The following is an 18,175-nucleotide window of genomic DNA, read 5'->3' as shown; positions in this document are numbered from 1 at the left end:
GGGTTTTATTTGCGTTCACAAGAAAAACTGTAAAATGTTGCTCTGAGTTGTGGAACATACTTCGTTCCACCCAAAATGAAATCTTTCCCTCTTAAAATACTTGTAGTGAAAAAAAAAGTTAAAAAACAGGCTAACATTATAAAGTTGTGGATGGTTATGGCCACCTGTTCTGCAAATGCAAGCACTCACATAGGCTGTGTAAACCCACATCTGAATATCTTCTCTATCTGAGACGATCTGAACCACACCTCCCGTTTCTCACAGAAGCATCTTCTAAAAGCTGTTCTACATCCACCAGATTTACTCAGAGGGAGGAACCTTGCTTAATGTTGTGATCTGGTTTATCTTGTGCTTTGATCTTGTCGTAAAGCCAATACATTTCTGACATGCTGAAATAGTTGCTTTCGATGTTAACAACATTAACGTAATTTAACTATACTGCAAAGTTGATGGACGGTTAATCACTCTAAGCATGTGCTGAAAGAAGCCAGTTGTCAGCATCTCTTATTGTTCTTTGGGTTTGTTTTTTTTTTTTTTTTTAACTATCCAATGGACTCCTATAAATAGGCTATAATTTTCTATTGACATCTACAAGAGAGTGGAAAAAACATACAAATGATACCAACCTCCTGGGGACTTCTCTAGAAGGACTTCTCCTTTCTTTATTATAAAGAAATATGAAATAAAACTTATGCTGAAGGGATGCACCAACTATTTTGATCTAAATTTTAGATTATAGTGTTGGGAGGCCTTTTGCTGTAAAATATTTCTTGTGAAGTCTGAAACAAGCATAAGTTGACTCATGGAAGAAAAACTGAATCATAAAGAGTAGCTACTTGAATGCACACAGCAATGAACGCAAACGCCTCCATTGGTGCCCGCAAATTGTAAAATTAACTCTAAACACTTCAAAGGCTGACCAGTCCCCACCCAAGGAGAAAGAAGAGCAGGTGGGACAAAGAATGGACAATTCAAAAACCTTTAATTCTGCCTCTTTCAAAATCAAGACTTTTTTGGTGGTCTGCAGTCCAATTTGTGCCAGAAGTCCTGATAAAACACATCAGACTTCTGAATAGGGATCATATTGCAAGATGGAGCTCTAAACAAATACCTAAATGGTTGCATTCCCTATCTCATCCCAGAAAGTAATGCATCTTTATTCATCTTCTTATAATGTTTTTCTGTGCTTCTGCCTGTCCTTCTCATCCTAACTCAGGATCCATCCTGCCAGATGCTGAGCTCACTGTGGTGCTCATGCTGCCAAATGCTGAGTGTCTTTGAAACCATTGGAGGCCTGATGCATCTTGCATCAGGCTTATTCATTTGAGTTTTGTCACAGGGTCTCTGTTTTCCTTGGTTTCCAAAGGTTTCCTGATGGTCAGCAATGTTACATGGCAATAAGCAATAATATGAGTTGTTCTTCAAAAGGAGAGAGAGAAAGAGGAGGAAGGGAAGGAGGGAGGGAGAGAGGAAAGAGGAAGGGAGAGAGAGAGGGAGGGAAGGAAGAAAGGAAGGGAGGGAGAGAGAGAGGGAGGGAGGGAGGGAATTGCTTGCTGACAGTACTTGTTCCTGCAAATCCCAGGGTCACGGATCGATGCCAGTGTTAAGCATTCAGGGATCACTGAGCACTGGGCTCTACTATGTCATTTCCAGCGTGCCGTAAAAGCATATCCACTCATGATGGAGACAGAAAGGTCAATGTGTGACTTCTGTTGGACAGCTGTGCAACTTGCCAGCTGCAATGCTGTCATTATGCCCAGATGTAATGTAGGAAGGTCCAGGAGAACCCCAAATCTGTTCCCTGCAGTCCCTCTCCCCTAGTCTGACCTGAGGGAAGGGGCATTGACTCATCAAGACCTATGAATGATTTGGTTTGTGTGAGTGGCCCTTGATCACAGAATCACGGAATTTTCAGAGTTGGAAGGGACCTCTAGAGATCATCTAGTCCAGCTCCCCAGTGATGCTAGTGCAGTTACTGGATTAGCCACGCGCTGCCCTTTTGCTGGGTTTTGCTGAGTGCACCACTAGTTCCTGGGGCCTTTGGCTTCCCTGGGCTGGAGCAAACCAGTTCAGGTCCCTGCAGGCAGCCCCCTGGGGTGTAGAGACAGTAACCGTGAGACTGTAGAGACAGGACAAGACAACTGGAAAAGATTTATTATTGAGAACACAAATGCTTTATTGCTATTTATTTCTATAGTAATCTATTTCTGGCTCTAGGACACTGTACTTACGTGGTACGTAGCATCTGTGCTGTCTCTAGTGTTGGGGTCCAACCCCATTGCCTGCAGCTGCACTATTTGGACAGCAGGTGCAAGCAGAGCAATGAGGGTATGCTGGAGCTTGGCAGCGTGGTGGCCTTGGCATAGCAACAGCAGCGTCTGATGCCAGCATGGATATTGAAAGCCACGGCTCACAGAAGGGAAGCAGGCTAGCCCAGGGAGCCTGCATAGCTGCTGAATATGGATGCTGAAATGGAAAGGCAGGAAGCACCAGCCCTGGTGTAAAAGGACTGTTTGGTACAGGAGGCAGAATGGGGTGTGGTGAGGTATCAGATGCAGCAGAAGCTGCATCCTGGACACCAACCATGGTGTGGCTGCAGAGTTGTGGTGATAGGGATGTACAGGCCCTTATGATCTGTGTTGTTGCTTCAGCACGTGGCACGGTAGGTGTGGAGGTGCTGGGTGCAGATATCTGGGTGTCCTCCTGTGGAGCTGATGCAAAGGGATCATTCTCCTCCGCGGAAGCAGCTCCTACCACAGGCTGAATGTCTGGGCTTTTTCTCAGGCAGACTTTCTTCAAATCTGGGTCCAGTGAGAGTGCAGCTGCTGCTGTAGTTTTTACACCAGCACTTTGCTTACAGGGTCATAGCAGGTGGGGGTAATCTCACTTGAAATAGGGGTTATAATAGAAGAGTAAATAAAAAATGCAAAGGAGAAGAGTTAGTTGCCATCATTTTCAGACTGAGAAAAACAAAGCTATGATAACTAAGAGTTTGATTCAAAAAGGAGAAAGATGGATATTAAAAAGGCCTCTTAGGGGCATTTTAAACCTGAAGTGCGGCTGAATAAAATATTACAATATAGTTCTATTAAGTCATAACTCTTCTTGTGTTTTTGTCATTTGGGAGAAGTGTAGAATTTTCCAAAGCATAAAAATGGATGTAGAAAGCCAAATATCAGTGGTTTTCAGCCACTTCAATGTGGAATGAATATGTAGGTAATAATATGATGCTGACATGTATCTTGTCTGCATTCAGCAGATGCCACAAGAAAATTTAAATTTTTGGTACAGCAAGATATGGAGCAAGTACAAAAAAAAAAGCACAATAAGATGAGACTATTTTTCCGTTTCCTGGGCTCAAAGTAACCGGAAATAACTAAAACCTATTTTTTCAGCATTTCTGCTCCTCAGAAATACTACATCAAGAATTGCTGGGAACAACCAGAGAGACAAAATCAAGACAAAAATTCACTACCAAGGCTTGCTGCATATGAACATAAATCGATCCCACCAGAATATCCTGAGAGTTATTTCATGTGCAGAGGGACCTACTTTGCCAAGAGCAGAACCTGCTGCTGCTACTCCTTGAAGTTCATCAGGTAAGGCAGATACTGGAGAACCCTTCATTTTTTCTGAATCCATGAAGATTAAGCTGATGAATGAACATTTTCATGGACTCAGTTTCAAAAATTTGCAGAGGTCTTCTCACTTCCCATCTTTTTGAAGAACCTTTCAGCAAGCACTATGTTTCCAGCATCACCCCACCAAATTGACTGAAACCAATTACTTCCAACAATTTTCCAGAGTTTCTTCAGAAAGAAGTAGGATGAAAAGCTTTGCCAGAGCTCTCCTCCAAAAAATTAGCACCTATGTTCATGGACCAGGGTTCATCAGGCAAAACTTGATCATCCTTTTCTTCTAGTAGAGGCACAAAGGGACCATCACCAGCGGCTGTTCTATCACATACTGAAGTGGAAGGAGAAGTTGAGAATGCCGACTCAACTGTCTCATCTGGAATGGAAACCCAAGATGTTTCTGTTGAAGAAGGCTCCATTTTCGATTTTTTTTTTTCTCAGTTTGACTAAAATTTCCAGCTGTAGCCCTTTGCCTGACCAGCCAGGCTTTGTCCTGCTAGACAAGATGCAAGATGAAGGGCAATGGTGCCAGGTGTCTGGGGAGCACAACCGAAAGTTCTCAAATATCACCACAACACCCGTGGTGTGTCACAGACACATCACAGCATGGCCTCCGTCTCCTGGCAAAATGAAGCAGGGGCAGAAGAAGTTGCTAAATAGCAGTGGTTGCTTTTCATTTATAGAGCTGCAGTTTTGAGCCAAAGGTCGTAAAGTAAATAAAACTATATTTGCATTTTGTAAGTCCTGAAAAGCCAGTACTGCATCCCGTTGCCTTTGGGAGTTGGTCCTCCAGGAGGAAGAGGGAAGGTTGCAGTCTTAGCAGTAGCAACGCCCCAAACCTGAGGTTTTTCAGTTGGGCACCTTTCACCCATGCAGAAATATCTTCACCTCTTTGTTCTTATGGTGAAGCTCCTGCTTCCCCACCTGGGCAAAAAGTTTTGATCAGCTGGGCTGGGGCTGCAGCCATTGCTCAACTGCTGTGCTTGTGGAGCTGCTCCTCCTCTAGGCATGGCTTCCACTTCTCCATGTGGCATCCTGGCTAGCTCACTTCTTGTCCCCTTTATTTACCTGTGAATTCCCCAGCTCAGCAGTGCTGCTAAAAGAAAATAGAAATCTGTTTCCAATGTCTCCCCAGTTCTTCCGTAGAGTAAGCCACATTCTGTGGTTTCAGTAGCACTGCTGCTGTAGTGGGCTGCCCATGTATCGAGGTGATGCTCTCGGCTTTCAGCAGTGTCTCAGTGGCAGGGCAGCTCCATAGGATAGACTGTAAGTAAAAAGCTACCTAAGTACGTATTGCAAATGAAATAAACAGGAACTATGCATCTCAGCCCTTTCTTGGGATGGCTTCCTATGCTTTTATTTGGTATTTACCCTTCAGAAACCAAATCAGCAAAACCAATGATGCTCCACCAAGCTTTTAAATTCAACCTTCTCTGCAGGACTGCATGTTTTTCAGTAAAGGAAAGATTTGATTGAGAGCCTGTAGGAGTCAGTGATTCTCTTCCTTTCAGCATTTGGATCCGGCCCTGGGAGTTTTATGAAACACTGGCAGAAGCGTGAGGACAATAAACATGAGAACAATAAGCGTGAGCCCAAGAAGCACTGGAACAATACAGGCAGATCTCATAAAAGCTGTGAGTTTGGGCAGAGAGAGAAGGGTCTCCTTGAGCTGCCTGAGCACCACTGAAGGCCTGGCCCAGACAGACGCACAGAGCAAATCAGCTGGACTTTGCTATTCACCTGCAGGGAAAGGGTAGGATGGAAAACAAGGGCTGTCCATGCAGGCTGAGAAACTGTTGCTGGGCCGAGCAGAGCAGGGACAGCCGCAGACAAGCTTGCAACAACTACTTCAAGAACTAATACAGTAACTGTGTTGAAAGAACAGCTACTCGCAGGAACCAGTACAACTAACACACCTAGTGTGTTGCTTTACTAAAGTTCATGCAAACGTGACCATATGAAAACAGGAATGAGGAAAAAAGCTTTAGCTATTATTAGCTAGGTAGCACCATCGCTCTCTCTAAATACAGAGCTGAGGCTGTCAGTGCAGTCCCAAGACCCAAGGATGGTTCTTGCACGGGCTGGCAGGCAAGAGAGCCCTTATTGCTCTCTCTGCTACTGCTTCCCCGCGTTGCCTTGGGCATCACACTGTTGCTGCTGTTGCCCTCTGTTTTCTGACTTGTCCTGTGGAGGGGACCAGCCTCACCACTGCCAAATGCTTGGAGCTCTTCCACTTGTAGCCGCAGAGAGTTACCTATTCATTCATCCTGTTTACATCATATCAGCTTGTTAAAAAGAAAGGCTGTCTGGTATGGTTAGCTTAAATGCGGATGGAAAAAATATATCTACCCAGTAGAATCATAGAATCATAGAATGGTTTAAGTTGGAAGGGAACTTGAAGATCATCGAGTTCCAACCCCCCTGCCATAGACAGGGACACCTCCCACTAGACCAGGTTGCCCAAGGCCACATCCAGCCTGGCCTTAAACACCTCCAGGGATGGGGCCTCAACAGCTTATCTGGGCAACCTGTTCCAGTGCCTTACTACTCTCAAAGTGAAAAATTTCTTCCTAATGTTTAATCTAACCCTGCCCCCTTCCAGTTTAAAGCCATTCCCCCTTGTCCTGTCACTGCATGCCCTAGTAAAAAGTCCTTCCCCAGCTCTCCTGTAGGCCCCCTTTAGGTACTGGAATGCCACAGTAAGATCTCCCTGGAGCCTTCTCTTCTCCAGGCTGAACAACCCCAACTCTCTCAGCCTCTCCTCATAGGAGAGGTGCACCAGCCCTGGGATCATCTTTGTGGCCCTCCTCTGGACGCACTCCAACAGGTCCATGTCCTCCTTATGTTGGGGACTTCAGTGCTGGATGCAGTACTCCAGGTGGGGTCTCACGAGAGTGGAGTAGCGGGGCAGAATCACCTCCTTTGACCTCCTGGACACACTTCTTCTGATGCAGCAAACTGATTTGAATTCAGTAGACTATTTAGTACCTTGTATGTAAATCCTTGCTTTAAATTTGTGAATAGTACAAGTGAAAGTAGGAAATGTGGAAAAAAGTACTTCCTTGGAGACAGTGCTTGAAGGGATTTTGAACTGAATTCTGAAAGACAGAACTTGATCAGTTCCTGTCCCAGAGACTGCTGAATTTCTAATTTAGGTGTACAGTTCATAGCCCATTTGAATCAGTAGGTATTTTTGTTTGGCCGTAACTGGGTAACATGTGCAAACTTTAATTTGTGTTTCCTGCTACAGTTGTTAGCCTTTTGGGGATTTTTCATGGATCATCTAAATGCCAGAGAAAAAGCCAAAACTTATTTCAGGTGTGATGTAATCCACTTTATGGGAGTCTTCCCAGCGACTGATCTGGTTTATTATTCTCAAATCATTATGAGTGTTTCAAATGTAACCAAAATTAATTAAAGGCTTTCAAACCTCACTGATACTCAGAATTGCTGCAATAATTTTGCATTTACTTATGAAAAAGCTTCCATAATTGTAAATGCTTAAATACATTAACAGAAAATATTTGACTGTAATCTCGTCCTTCTGTAAGGATTTGGAAAATTGAGTGCTGTAATAGCCGTTCTGATTCTGTTTGCTTGCAACCCAGCTAATGTCTCAACTAAACAAAATCAACCAAAACGCATCAACATTTATGCTCACAGTGTTATATTCACTTTGAAATGTTTGAAAATTAAAATGGAAAATAAACCACTGGAGTTATTCCAAGACCAACCCATCAAGACTGTCTTCTCAAAGGCAGCATTTATCATTAAGAACAGGTTAGACCAGATGTGGGCTTTTTAAACTCATACATTGTCAGAGATAGAACTTGACAAAACCCATAGATTTTAGAGAATGCAAGGCCCCACCTCCCCCTTTTACAACTTACTGTACCAGGCAAATGCCTCTGATTCACCCCAAACTTGAGAAAAAAAACTCTGAGAATCATTTAAGCAATAAAAATAGGAGAATATAGTTTTGACAAAGGTGATAGTTATTAATCAGGTTTTTAACAGAAAATGAAGTGCAATATTGACTTCATTACCAATTTCTGGTAAACCTAGGAGATATCGTCTGTTAACAACTGCCAGGCAAATTTCATCAGCTGTAAAGTGTCCTGCACTGTTCCCGCAAAGATCGTCATCCTTCTTTTTCCAAAGTCACCAAAAGCTGAGACACATTTTGTTTCCATGTAAATGCAATTGTAATGCTTGCTCGTATTGATAGCTTGCGTTCGAGGGACTCTAACCTCCTTCCATCCATCTTTTGTCTGAAACAAAAATCTCTTTGCCTGCTCACCTTGGGACACTGAAGCTGCCGCAGCACTGCTTTTCCTCTGAGGGAAAAGGGACAAACCTCTGCTTTGCCAGCGTTATAAGGACTCCCCTGGTCCTTGCAGTATGTTTTTCTTGGATACACTGCAACTGTAGGTGCTACTTAGGCTCTTGCCATGGAAGTTAATTTTCCCATCAGAGAGCAAGCAAGCTGGGGAATATGGGAAACAGAGGCAAGGATTGTTACATTTCTATGCAGAGACTCATCTGGCCACCAGCCAGGGAAGCCATCACTGCAGTTGTTTAGTTTAAAAAAAAAAAAAAGTATGAGAAATGTAATATTTGATGACAATCTAATATCAGAGTCCATGACATCACCTGCTTCCAGCTGCTGATTAATCATCATGTGAAATAAATTCATTTGGACACGGAAGAGTGTGAATCTAACTACTGGGACAAATAACTGCATTCAGAAAGGAAGTAGGAGGGAAGAATTTATCAAGTGTTTGGTCACATTAAATCATTTATTTTAGAACAGCCTCAACCCCCAATTCTCTCTGTCCCTGTCAGATTCATTACTAAATCCTCATGGCCTGATTGCGCTCCTGAGTGATTCAGTCTTTTGGCTTCCTCAGAACTACTGCAGGTTTCCCCTTGAGCAGAATTGGCCATCAGCTTGATGGAGAGGAGGTGAGAAAATGGCATGGAGGGAAAATAAAACCACTGACAATGTAGGAGTTTCAGTGAGGCTGAGCAGTGAAAGAGTCCCTGGCATGGGTCTCAAGAACTTTGGGGAGGCTTCCTAAGGCACTTACCGCTTCCAGTAGCACGGCTGTTTTGGCGCTCTCGTTCTCCTTATCTCAACTTTCAGAAGTATTCCTAAGAGTTCACAAGACCTGTGTATACGTGCCACTTCCCATCTAGATCAATCTCCCTGGGAAAGGAAGGAGGATGGGAATGTGACGGTGCAGGTACTTCAGGGCTTTTGAGTCAGGGGTTGGGAAGCATAAGATGCCACTTAAAAATCTCTGCAGGTGAGATCACTGTTTAGACAGTACATCTGATGGCTGACATTTTGCTAGTTGTCAGAGTTCATCTCCTAGTTTCTAGTGGTCTCAAGTGTGCAAAGGAAACCCTGCTGTGGCAAAATGGAAGCTGATTTGTGGAAGACTAGACTTTCACCTGTTATTCTGAAGTCCCTTCCAGTATCTCTCCAGCACTATAATGGGATGATATCCAGGGGAGAACTGGGCCTAGCTTGCTGAGCAGGGCAGCTCTGATGAACTCCATTTTTTGGTTCACCACTGATGCACCGCTTTCTTGATTGCTAAGGCAGCCTCCAACAGTCTTTCTTGGAGGTTTCAAGTATACTCATGTGATGTTCCCTGCAAAAACAGTGCCCTGCCTAACCTGACAGCCTCACAGAGGGTCTGTTCCTGCAAAGAATCCAAATTTCCATTTCTCTAACTTTAAAGCTTGTTCTACCAACTGTAATAAATCTTGGTCTGCTCCATTCTTCCTTCACATCTCTTTTTGAAACAATAAAAATAGCAGGTGATTCCCTGATAACTGCTGTTGCTGATGACGCAAATGGCACCTTACTGGATCCTGTAAGTCTTGTTCAGCCCCATCCATCACCTTCACAGGGAAGAGGACTTGTTAAGCAAACTGTCTCTTAACGACAGATAGGGCTGTAAAAAAGAAAAATATTTCATTGTTTCAACATTTTGTTCCTTTTAGGAAATGTCAGAAATGTCAAACAGAAGGAAACAAAGTGGTTGGGTTTTGGGTTTGGTGTTTTGGTTTGGTTTTGTTTTTTGTTACGTAAAACACACTTGCAATCCAGTCCAAAAATGACCTGAGGAGAGTTAAAGAAATGTGGATGTGTAGCTAAGGAACGAAGTGAGTATCTGTGCTAACAAATTATGGGTGTTTCCAGGATACTGTGTCTCCTATCGGAAAGGGTCATTCCAAGGCATTTTTCTGGTAACTTTTATTAATCTCCCTCTCTCTGAGCCAGAAGGCAGGAAGATGTCAGACGGCTGAGCTCTTGCACCGTTCCCCTTCTCCTATTCAGGACAAGGCTGTCCTCAGCCAGCGGGAGAGAATGTAAGGCAACTGGGAAACCTCAAACATTTAGTCACAAGGAGACACACTTGTGATGTTAATCTGTAGTGCTCTGTCCGGGTGCCCTCTTCCTGCTCCTCGTAAAACAGCCCTGAAGAAAAACAGTTTCAGTCTGTTCTTGGTGGAGAGAAGTCCACAATGGCTGCCAGCTTTTCCAGTGCCTTCAGCTGGGGGTGCAGGCTGTGTTCACCAGGGGTGAAGGGGCCACATCTCTGCCAGCCTCTAGAAGCCACAGTTTCTGAGGGCAAAGGAGCCCACCTGGCATTGGGGCCAGCAGGGCCTCACCAGCTCTCCTGGTTCTCCCTCCTCCGTGCTCTTTTTGCTCAGGCAGGTGTCTCTTTGTCCCCCTCGCCAGACAAGTCCTGCTCTTCTCAAACAGATCTCTGGGCAGAGTGGCAGGAGCGTGGGTGCATGAAGGCCCAGCTGGAGGGAGGCTTGGGAGCTCCCCACCAAGGAGCAGCTGAACCTCTTTGCCATGCCCATCTGCGGCACCATCTTCTGCCAGCTCTGCCTGCCTCAGGCCAGCCTGAAGTCCTCCATAACCCAGTCCTGAATGCTGCTGTTGGGGGTCATGGGAGAATTCTGGTTCAGACAACAAGAGCTACAGGTCTGTATAGGTGTATCCAGAATGGAGGAGAGCAAAGGATGGGAAAGGATTGAAGAACGAGTGGGAAGTAAACACAGGGGTTCTGCTGAGGATCTGCAGGCCCCACACCTCTCCTCTTCTGCCTTCAATTTTGCATCTCATTAAGTTACTTAGGCAATTAGGTGAATTCCCCTGGGAAGAAGAGAGCAGCCAGCTGGAACTTTGTGGTATCTGTTCCCGTCCAGCAGGAAGCAGGGAGGAAATACGTAACATTTAGGAACCCATTAGAGCTGCAGTCTAGCTCATCAGCTCTTACTCAGCAAGCTTGGAAATGGATGGTTAATGTCTCCTCTCTGGGTCATATCTTCATCTTCCCCAGCTGTAATGGCTTTTTAGAGATCTAATTTCAAGCAGCTCTGCACTGTTAGTACCTGTCAGAGCATGAAACGTCTTTCACCTTTACCAAAGGAAAAGAAGAATGGGGAGCCCCTTCCTTGGAGCACAGAGAGTTGTGAAGAGTGGCAAACTTCACAGAGAGGTGAGGGACCATCCCAGCTCTTTAAATCTGCCTTCTTACTCAGGCACCTAAATGTGGGGTTAAATGCTTCAATTTAGTTACACAGAGGTGAAAACTGTAGGAACTTGGTCAGGGTTAGAGAGCACATGGTAGTAGAGTGGGAAATATCAAGGATCTGAGATTCTGTAGTCTGCAGTGGTGTCTTAAAAATATTTCTAGACATGTACCCTGTCAGAGATAACTAATTGCTGGTTCAGGAGCAACCTGGAAACACTTGGAGGAGAAGAAAGGGCAGCACAAGAGGGAACCTTGTCCTGGGCATACCAGCCAGAAGAGGTGGGAGCCCAGAAAGGAAAGCTATGCTGCCTTACTGAATTCGCTGCTCAAATCCAGAACTGGGGAGTCAGTTCACAGAGTGGTTCACAGCTCCAGGAGTGGATGTCTGCAGAGCAAGGGCAGGGGGCAGCAGGGAGACAAAGGCTCTGACTAGTGCTAGTTGGGTATGGAGAAGCTGCTGTTGGTACTATTAAAATGCACCCTTATTATGCCTGGGCATGCATGTATGTATGTATAGAAACTTGTGATAGGGCTGAACATTTTCCTCGTTGGACGTGTATGCTGTTCTTTCCACAAGGGCTTTGCTTCCCTGTAGTTGTTCAGAAGAAAAGTATGATCCAGTGTGTGGACCTCAATCTGTCTGGAAAAGATGTTTTTGCTTGAAACAATTTTATGTGCAGGGACTGGTGTTTTCCAGCGGCCGCTCTAGTACAGCTGCTTTTCAGGGTCAGGGTCTGATGACCTTTGCAATTTGTTGCGTGGCAATGAACAGTGCTACATACAGAAAACAACACAGATAATACACTGTTGTCTGGCAACATCATTTAGGAATATTTTCATAGCTCTATTGCTTTAGCTATTCAAAATTATGAAGAATCAACCTAGATCTGCCAGTTTATTAAACTGTGCTGCACTCATTTAAAGCTCAGTTTTTTTCCTTTCACAGACATAGGAACAGATAAAAGTAAATATCTGTCCATCATAGAAATATTATGGTAAATCCTTGAAATATATTATTATACCACAGGCAAAAATAGATTCTTAGAGAGAGCCAACATGCTTTATTTTAAATTAAGTGCCCACAACCCAGTATGGGCTTGAAAATTAGTTATCGTGTCCTCTTCAGTGCCCTCTCTCTTCCAGTTTTTCAAAACACAGAGATCACTCATTGCAGAGTGGAAACTTGGACAGCATTTCTTGTGATTCCACGTTCATCTCATCCGTAAAAGGTGCAGTGGAATCTCATAGCCCTGCAGGCTGAATATCCCCATCGCATACTACCAAACCCAGAACAGTCTATGTGACACACTGCACATTTAAAAAATAGCTTGTCTTCTTCCTGCTGTGATCGTAGCTATCTCAAACAAATGCAAAGCTGCCCAATTATGGTTATGTGGTCACAGTCTAGCAGAATAACTGTGACCCATGAATAGGAAAAACCTCTTCAGACAATGAAGCAGTGTTTGAATTCTAATTGTTTTATCACCTCAACCACAGACGTAGGTACAACTTTTAGTAGCCTCAGGGTCCAATGGGGAAGGATTTATTTTTATGATTTTATTTTTACTGAACGTCAGTAAAACTCAACAATACATACTTCATGTGCTCCTAGTGCCTCTAGTTTGGTTTGTGCAAAAATAAGAAAGGAAACATTGATGCTGAATCATGGATTACTCCCCAACCACGCACATGTGTTTATATTCTTATATCAGCAAGTAGCAACCGAGGACCGATGTGCTAATGTAAAGCCCTGCTGCAGCGCAGGGGACCACAGCTGTGGCACACACCAACTGCAGAGCTGGGCTCTTCTCTAGCACCAGGAAAAACCAGGAAGGGTGACACTGAAACTGCTGGGCATATCCAGACATAAAATGATTGGGCATTCGCATCAGACCTTCACATCTTCATCCTGGGGAGTTTACTAGCTGAGGGGAAAATAAAGGTACCACTGGCATACATGCATTCCATCAGGAGAAAGTGTAACATCTTGTACTTGTTCAGGGTTCCTAAACTTTCTTGCCTATCATGTGTGTATATAATTCTTTGACAGAATACTTTGCTATGGATAATATTTTCCATACATACATTTTAATCTTTTGAGCTCTGTAACCGTTCTCCAAAATCCTGCTGCAAAACCTGGAGCCTGTGAGCCAAACTGATGTTCTTAGCCCTGCGCTAATGCTCTGCGTATGTGTGCTGTGCATGGATGTATAGGATGTATGCATCCCTTCCTCCAAGGGCCCCAAGCGTATATGAAAATTGAGGCAGGTCACAGCCACAAATACCCTGGGAGACACAGGACGTCTTAGTACGTAGTGCCTGTTTCACAGGCGGGCGAAACACGGCAGAGAGGCAATAAGCCACGTTGCTAACACCCCACAGAGCAGCAGGGGCAGAGCCAGGAACAGACCGCTGAGATCTTTGGCTGGCTTTCCTGGCTGCGCTGAGCCATATGACTTGGTGCAGCATGGGGCGAGGTGCAGGCAGGAATGTGTGGAGGAGGCTCCCGGAGAACAAAACTGGTTCCTTTGTGCTCTAGGTGGACGTATGAGCTCAGGCAGACGTGGGTGCAGTACACAGACTGCCCTAAATTACATTGACTTGCTACAGGTGTCTCTGCAGAGCCCTGTGTTCTTGCTGCCTGAACAGCAGCTGGCACAAAAAAAATATTAACCACTCAGTGCTTAATTTTGCCATTGTATGTGTTCCTGTGGGATAGTGGGAGGGGAGCAAATGACCAGATAACCCAGCTCAGAGGTCACTGAGCGCTGGGGAAAACAGTGTATTTCTGACATGTTTTACCACTGAAGCAATGCAAAAGCGCTGGTGCAAGAGAAACATCCAGAGCCATCCAGAACCCTTTTCTCAGGACTCCGTTTCTCCTGCCAGCCCAGAATTGTGCCATGCCTGTGACAGTCACCTGCCTGAATGTAGGCAAGTCTCAGCACATAATTCAGTGTTGTGTTTCCTCTTGAGTCTTCTGTGGTTCTTTTTCATGTAAGATATTAGCCAGATTTATTCTCTGTCACACTGGCATAAATAGAAAATAAGTATGCTGACTTTAGAATTACTCTCTATTAATCCATTTATTTCTGTATTTTACGTGATTATAAGATTCAATTCACTGGTGAGGAAATGCCATCAAATACTGCCTTCCTCTGCAAGGATGCTGACGGTCCTTCTGATGCTGAACTGGATGAACAGTGACAGTTTGGACAACTCATCTTTGAAACACAATGAAAGCTGTCTTGTCCAACCAGTCCAAAACATGAGAGAGACTAATAATTTAGAAAATGAATCTTGTAATAAAGGAAGAATGGAAGGAGGAGGGTACTTTAGGATTGTAGTTGTTTTATGATTAAATTGTTATAATATTTTTCTGTTTTGTTTTTATAATTGGATTGATAATAAGTAGACTGTGGTCCATTCTGTCCTGTTCTAGCTTTATAGTGCAGTCCACGCCATATTAATTGAGTGCCTACAAGGATTTAAGTGAATAGGATGATGAATATCTATCATGCAACTGTTCTCCCCTGTAGAAAGAAGGAGGTATTTCTGCAGTACAGGACCTCATTTTGGTAAGGTGTTCTGGGGTTTTTTTTGGCTTGTTACTGAGGTTTGAATTGGGGAAGGGGTTCTTCAAATCAATATACGTCTCTCTGGATTTTCCCTAAGGAAAGCAGGCCAGGGGAAGGAATATACCATGCACTTAGAGTGGAAAGTGCTGAGACTTGCAACACATCTCAGTCTTGGGGAGCCTATTGCCAAGCCTCAGGCCCTCACAATGGTGTGACATTGTGCCAGAGGCCAGGGTCACTGTTGCTTTGGCAACCTTTTGGGTACTATCCCAGGGCTCAGCGTAGCAAGCCTTGAGATGTGGACCAGGACCTTGACTCCAGAGGAAAAGGGTGTATAAAGTAGCAAAGGACAGGTCTGCCTGTGCTTGAGAGGGTCACCAGCACCATACTGGTCTGCCAGGGCTCCCCCAGCCCTGGAGGGCTGTGCCTGGGAGCAGGCTTTAACAACAAAGCAAAACGTTAGCTGGGGTCACAGCAGAGGCTGAAAGGAGTAAAACAGCCTTGGCTGTGCTGTCCGCCTTTCCTATCCGGCATTCGCTTCCTGCACAGCTGATCTCCCCTCCCGCCCAAACAGGCCTCTCATCCGGCTCCAGTGGGCAGCAGGCTCTCCTGCTGCAAGAACCACCGTTCCCACTGGCAGCCAAACCTCCTCTTCCCTCCACGCATTCACACACGGCAGGGCCAGTCCTGCTGACCCTGCAAACAGCCACCACCCCGCAGCGCTCGGCAGCCCCCAGCCCAGGGGCTCAGCAGCCGTAGCCCAGCTGAGCCACACACACTGCTCACTGGGCACTGTGAGCACATTTGGAACAACTATTTTTAAGTAAGACATGATAATTAACATGTCTCCCTTCAACTGCACAGAGGTGCTGGAAGGCCATTAACTTTGACAGCTGTGATATTTCTTTCCCCAAATGCTTATAGCCAGTGTGGCAGTGAGACATGTTACACAACTAGGACAGCTCCATGCCCTTCTGTGAGTATCTGTCCTAAGCGTCTGTCCTCGCTGTGTTTCAGGACCAAATACAGTGGATATATGCTCTTCCTAAGTGGAAGATCCTCTTCATTTTAATGGCCCTTGAATGAGGACTAGTTGCCCACACAAAAGTTGGCCAGATCAACTGTTTGCCCTAACGCAGCCTCCTTCACCATCCTCAGGCACTGCAATGATTTTCTTTGGAAGCAGGAAGTATAAATTCAAATGAAGAACATGGCTTAAGCAGAAGCAAGGTCTTCTAAGACCCAATATGAGACTGTTACTTGAAGAATGTACACTGATTCAGAGCGGGACCATCTTTTTTTTCTCTTTGTACAGCACTTAACGCAATGGTGCTGAAGCCACAGAGAGGGCTTCTTGGCAGCGTGAAGCACCTACAACAGCGCTGGTGCCTGGAGGCTTTCATCTGTCTATGAAAGAAACTGTTCTCCCTTCGCGCCTCCATCCTTGTCCCTGGATTGGACTAGCAACCTGTTTCAGTTTGTGCTTTCCATTTAGGCTAACCTCAGACACTCGGTTTCCACTTGATTGGAAACAAGTGTGCTGAAAGCTGTCTGCTCTTTCTTCACTGTACTATGTGGACTGCTGCCTGGCTCCAATCTGGAAACAATTATTTCCCTCCTGTACCTACCCATTCTGAAAAGGGATTTATCCCTAGACTTTTTTTTATCTCTTTCCACTCTTATTAGCTGCTTCCTTCATAAATAAAAGTTTGTCTTTGTGTATAATGACCACAGAACAGCTCTAGCTCTGGTCATCACATATTTCTGTGACAAAAATGTGACATGACAAAAATGTTGTGATGTTTTAAGGCTAGGTCTCCCTTAGGGAGTTTTGTATCAGTAAATGTGCTGTAGTGAATTCGCTGCTCCTTTGTCCTGTTGTGACAGGATGAATATCTGATGGTGCTTGAATTCTTCACTTTAAGAAAGGGCTTTAAGCACCCGTTGTGGTTACACTGGTGTAAATACTCTTAAACAACCCCAAAGAACAGTCAAAACATGCATGGTTATGCAGTAGTGCTTGCAAGTACATGCAGATATTATTAGCACAGCACAGTGCAGTGGTTTTGAAAAACGAAGATACCTGTTTATCTGCGTGTGTTCCTGGACTTAGCATTTCTTTCAAAAGTTCCTACTTTTTGGTGCGTGTATGCAGAGATGAGGGAATGGGAGCTAACAAATAACCAGAATCTGCAGATATTTGCAGACAGGGGGAAGCTTATGCCCATGAATAGCGCCATTATACTCGGTGGGGTCACTTTTCTGAGAAAGATTGATCACTTACTCTATTTCATGAAAGATCAGTTCCCGACTGAGCACAGACACTGAGGAAACGGATTGGAGTGGAACGAGTCTAAAAATCTCTTTTCCTGCACTGAATTCAAAATAGCATTTCTCTTACTGGAAAAACAAACATAAGCTCATTTTGGGTGTCTCTGCCTGCCTGTGGGATTGGGAATCCACACCTTCTGCAGATTCAGAGACCTCTCTGTCCCAGTTTACGCTCTAGAGGTTATGCTTTAATTACAAAAAGCTGATCCGCTGTGACATCGGTTTCCCTCTCTAGGGAAAATTCCTAGCTGTGAAATCCCAGCAGACAAACTGATGGGTTGGGGTTTTTGTTCTTTTTTTTTTTTTTTTTTTCCCTTGGCCAGTCCAGACCAACGCCAAAACTGCCATCTGGGTTTGACCTTGACTACTACTTTGAGAGCGAATCGCAGCGCCTGCTCTCCTGAAGTGCTGACATACAGACAACTATTTCCAATGAGTTATCTTGATACAGAAATCACACTGTATTGCAGCCAAGAGCCTCCTCCCTCTGCCAAGCAGGACCCGTGTCTGGGGGCCGCAGGAGCTGAGAAAGTGCTGTCTGTGGCCTAACCTGGGTCAGAAAGGACGGACCTTGTCCTGGACGTGTTAGCTACAGCCCAACCTTGACCTGGGGCAATGCCACAGCGGGCGGACGTGCTTACAACCCTTGTGTTTGATGTCTGGGGATGTGGGGGTCATCTCCCCTCCATGGGATGCGCTCACCCAAAGCCACTCAACCCAGCAGGGAGGGCTTTGGACTGGTGTGGGTGACCAAACGTGCTGAGAGCGACCGAACTGCCATGCCGGGGGGGAAAAAGGGATGCCATGTGAAATGGCTGGGCTAGTCTGCGCCTTCGAGCTGGGCACACGGGGACACGGGTGGCCTTTAGCTCCGCATTCCTAGGGGTGCAGGCACCACCCTTTGCCTTGACGGCGGTACCCAGCGGAGAAATACGAAGGCGAGCAGGCGCGGGGGGGCTGGGAGGCGGCTGTCCCTCCGCCCCGGGCCCCCGCGGGCTTTGCCGGCGCTCGGAGCGGGGCTGGCCCGGGGGCGCACCGCGGGCTCCGGCCGGGGGGGGAAAATGGCTCC

The 18,175-nt window shown here is 45.3% G+C and overlaps 1 protein-coding gene across 1 annotated transcript in view; it reads right to left on the bottom strand.

Annotated features, from left to right (window-relative positions):
• Positions 1-3,595: 3,595 nt before the first annotated feature.
• The window catches only part of LOC104283718 (heat shock transcription factor, X-linked-like), a 15,626-nt gene continuing 1,046 nt past the window's right edge, over positions 3,596-18,175 (bottom strand). Inside the window, exons 2-3 of the mRNA XM_009881936.1 lie at positions 3,720-3,850; positions 3,596-3,688 (exon numbers count right to left, since the gene is read on the bottom strand). Of these exons, the coding sequence (XP_009880238.1) occupies positions 3,596-3,688; positions 3,720-3,850 (224 nt within the window). The remainder of the gene's footprint in view (positions 3,689-3,719; positions 3,851-18,175) is intronic.

This window comes from Charadrius vociferus, unplaced genomic scaffold, assembly GCF_000708025.1.
Source record: "Charadrius vociferus isolate BGI_N301 unplaced genomic scaffold, ASM70802v2 scaffold610, whole genome shotgun sequence".
Lineage (NCBI taxonomy): Eukaryota > Metazoa > Chordata > Aves > Charadriiformes > Charadriidae > Charadrius > Charadrius vociferus.
This window is presented reverse-complemented; position numbering and strand designations above follow the sequence as displayed.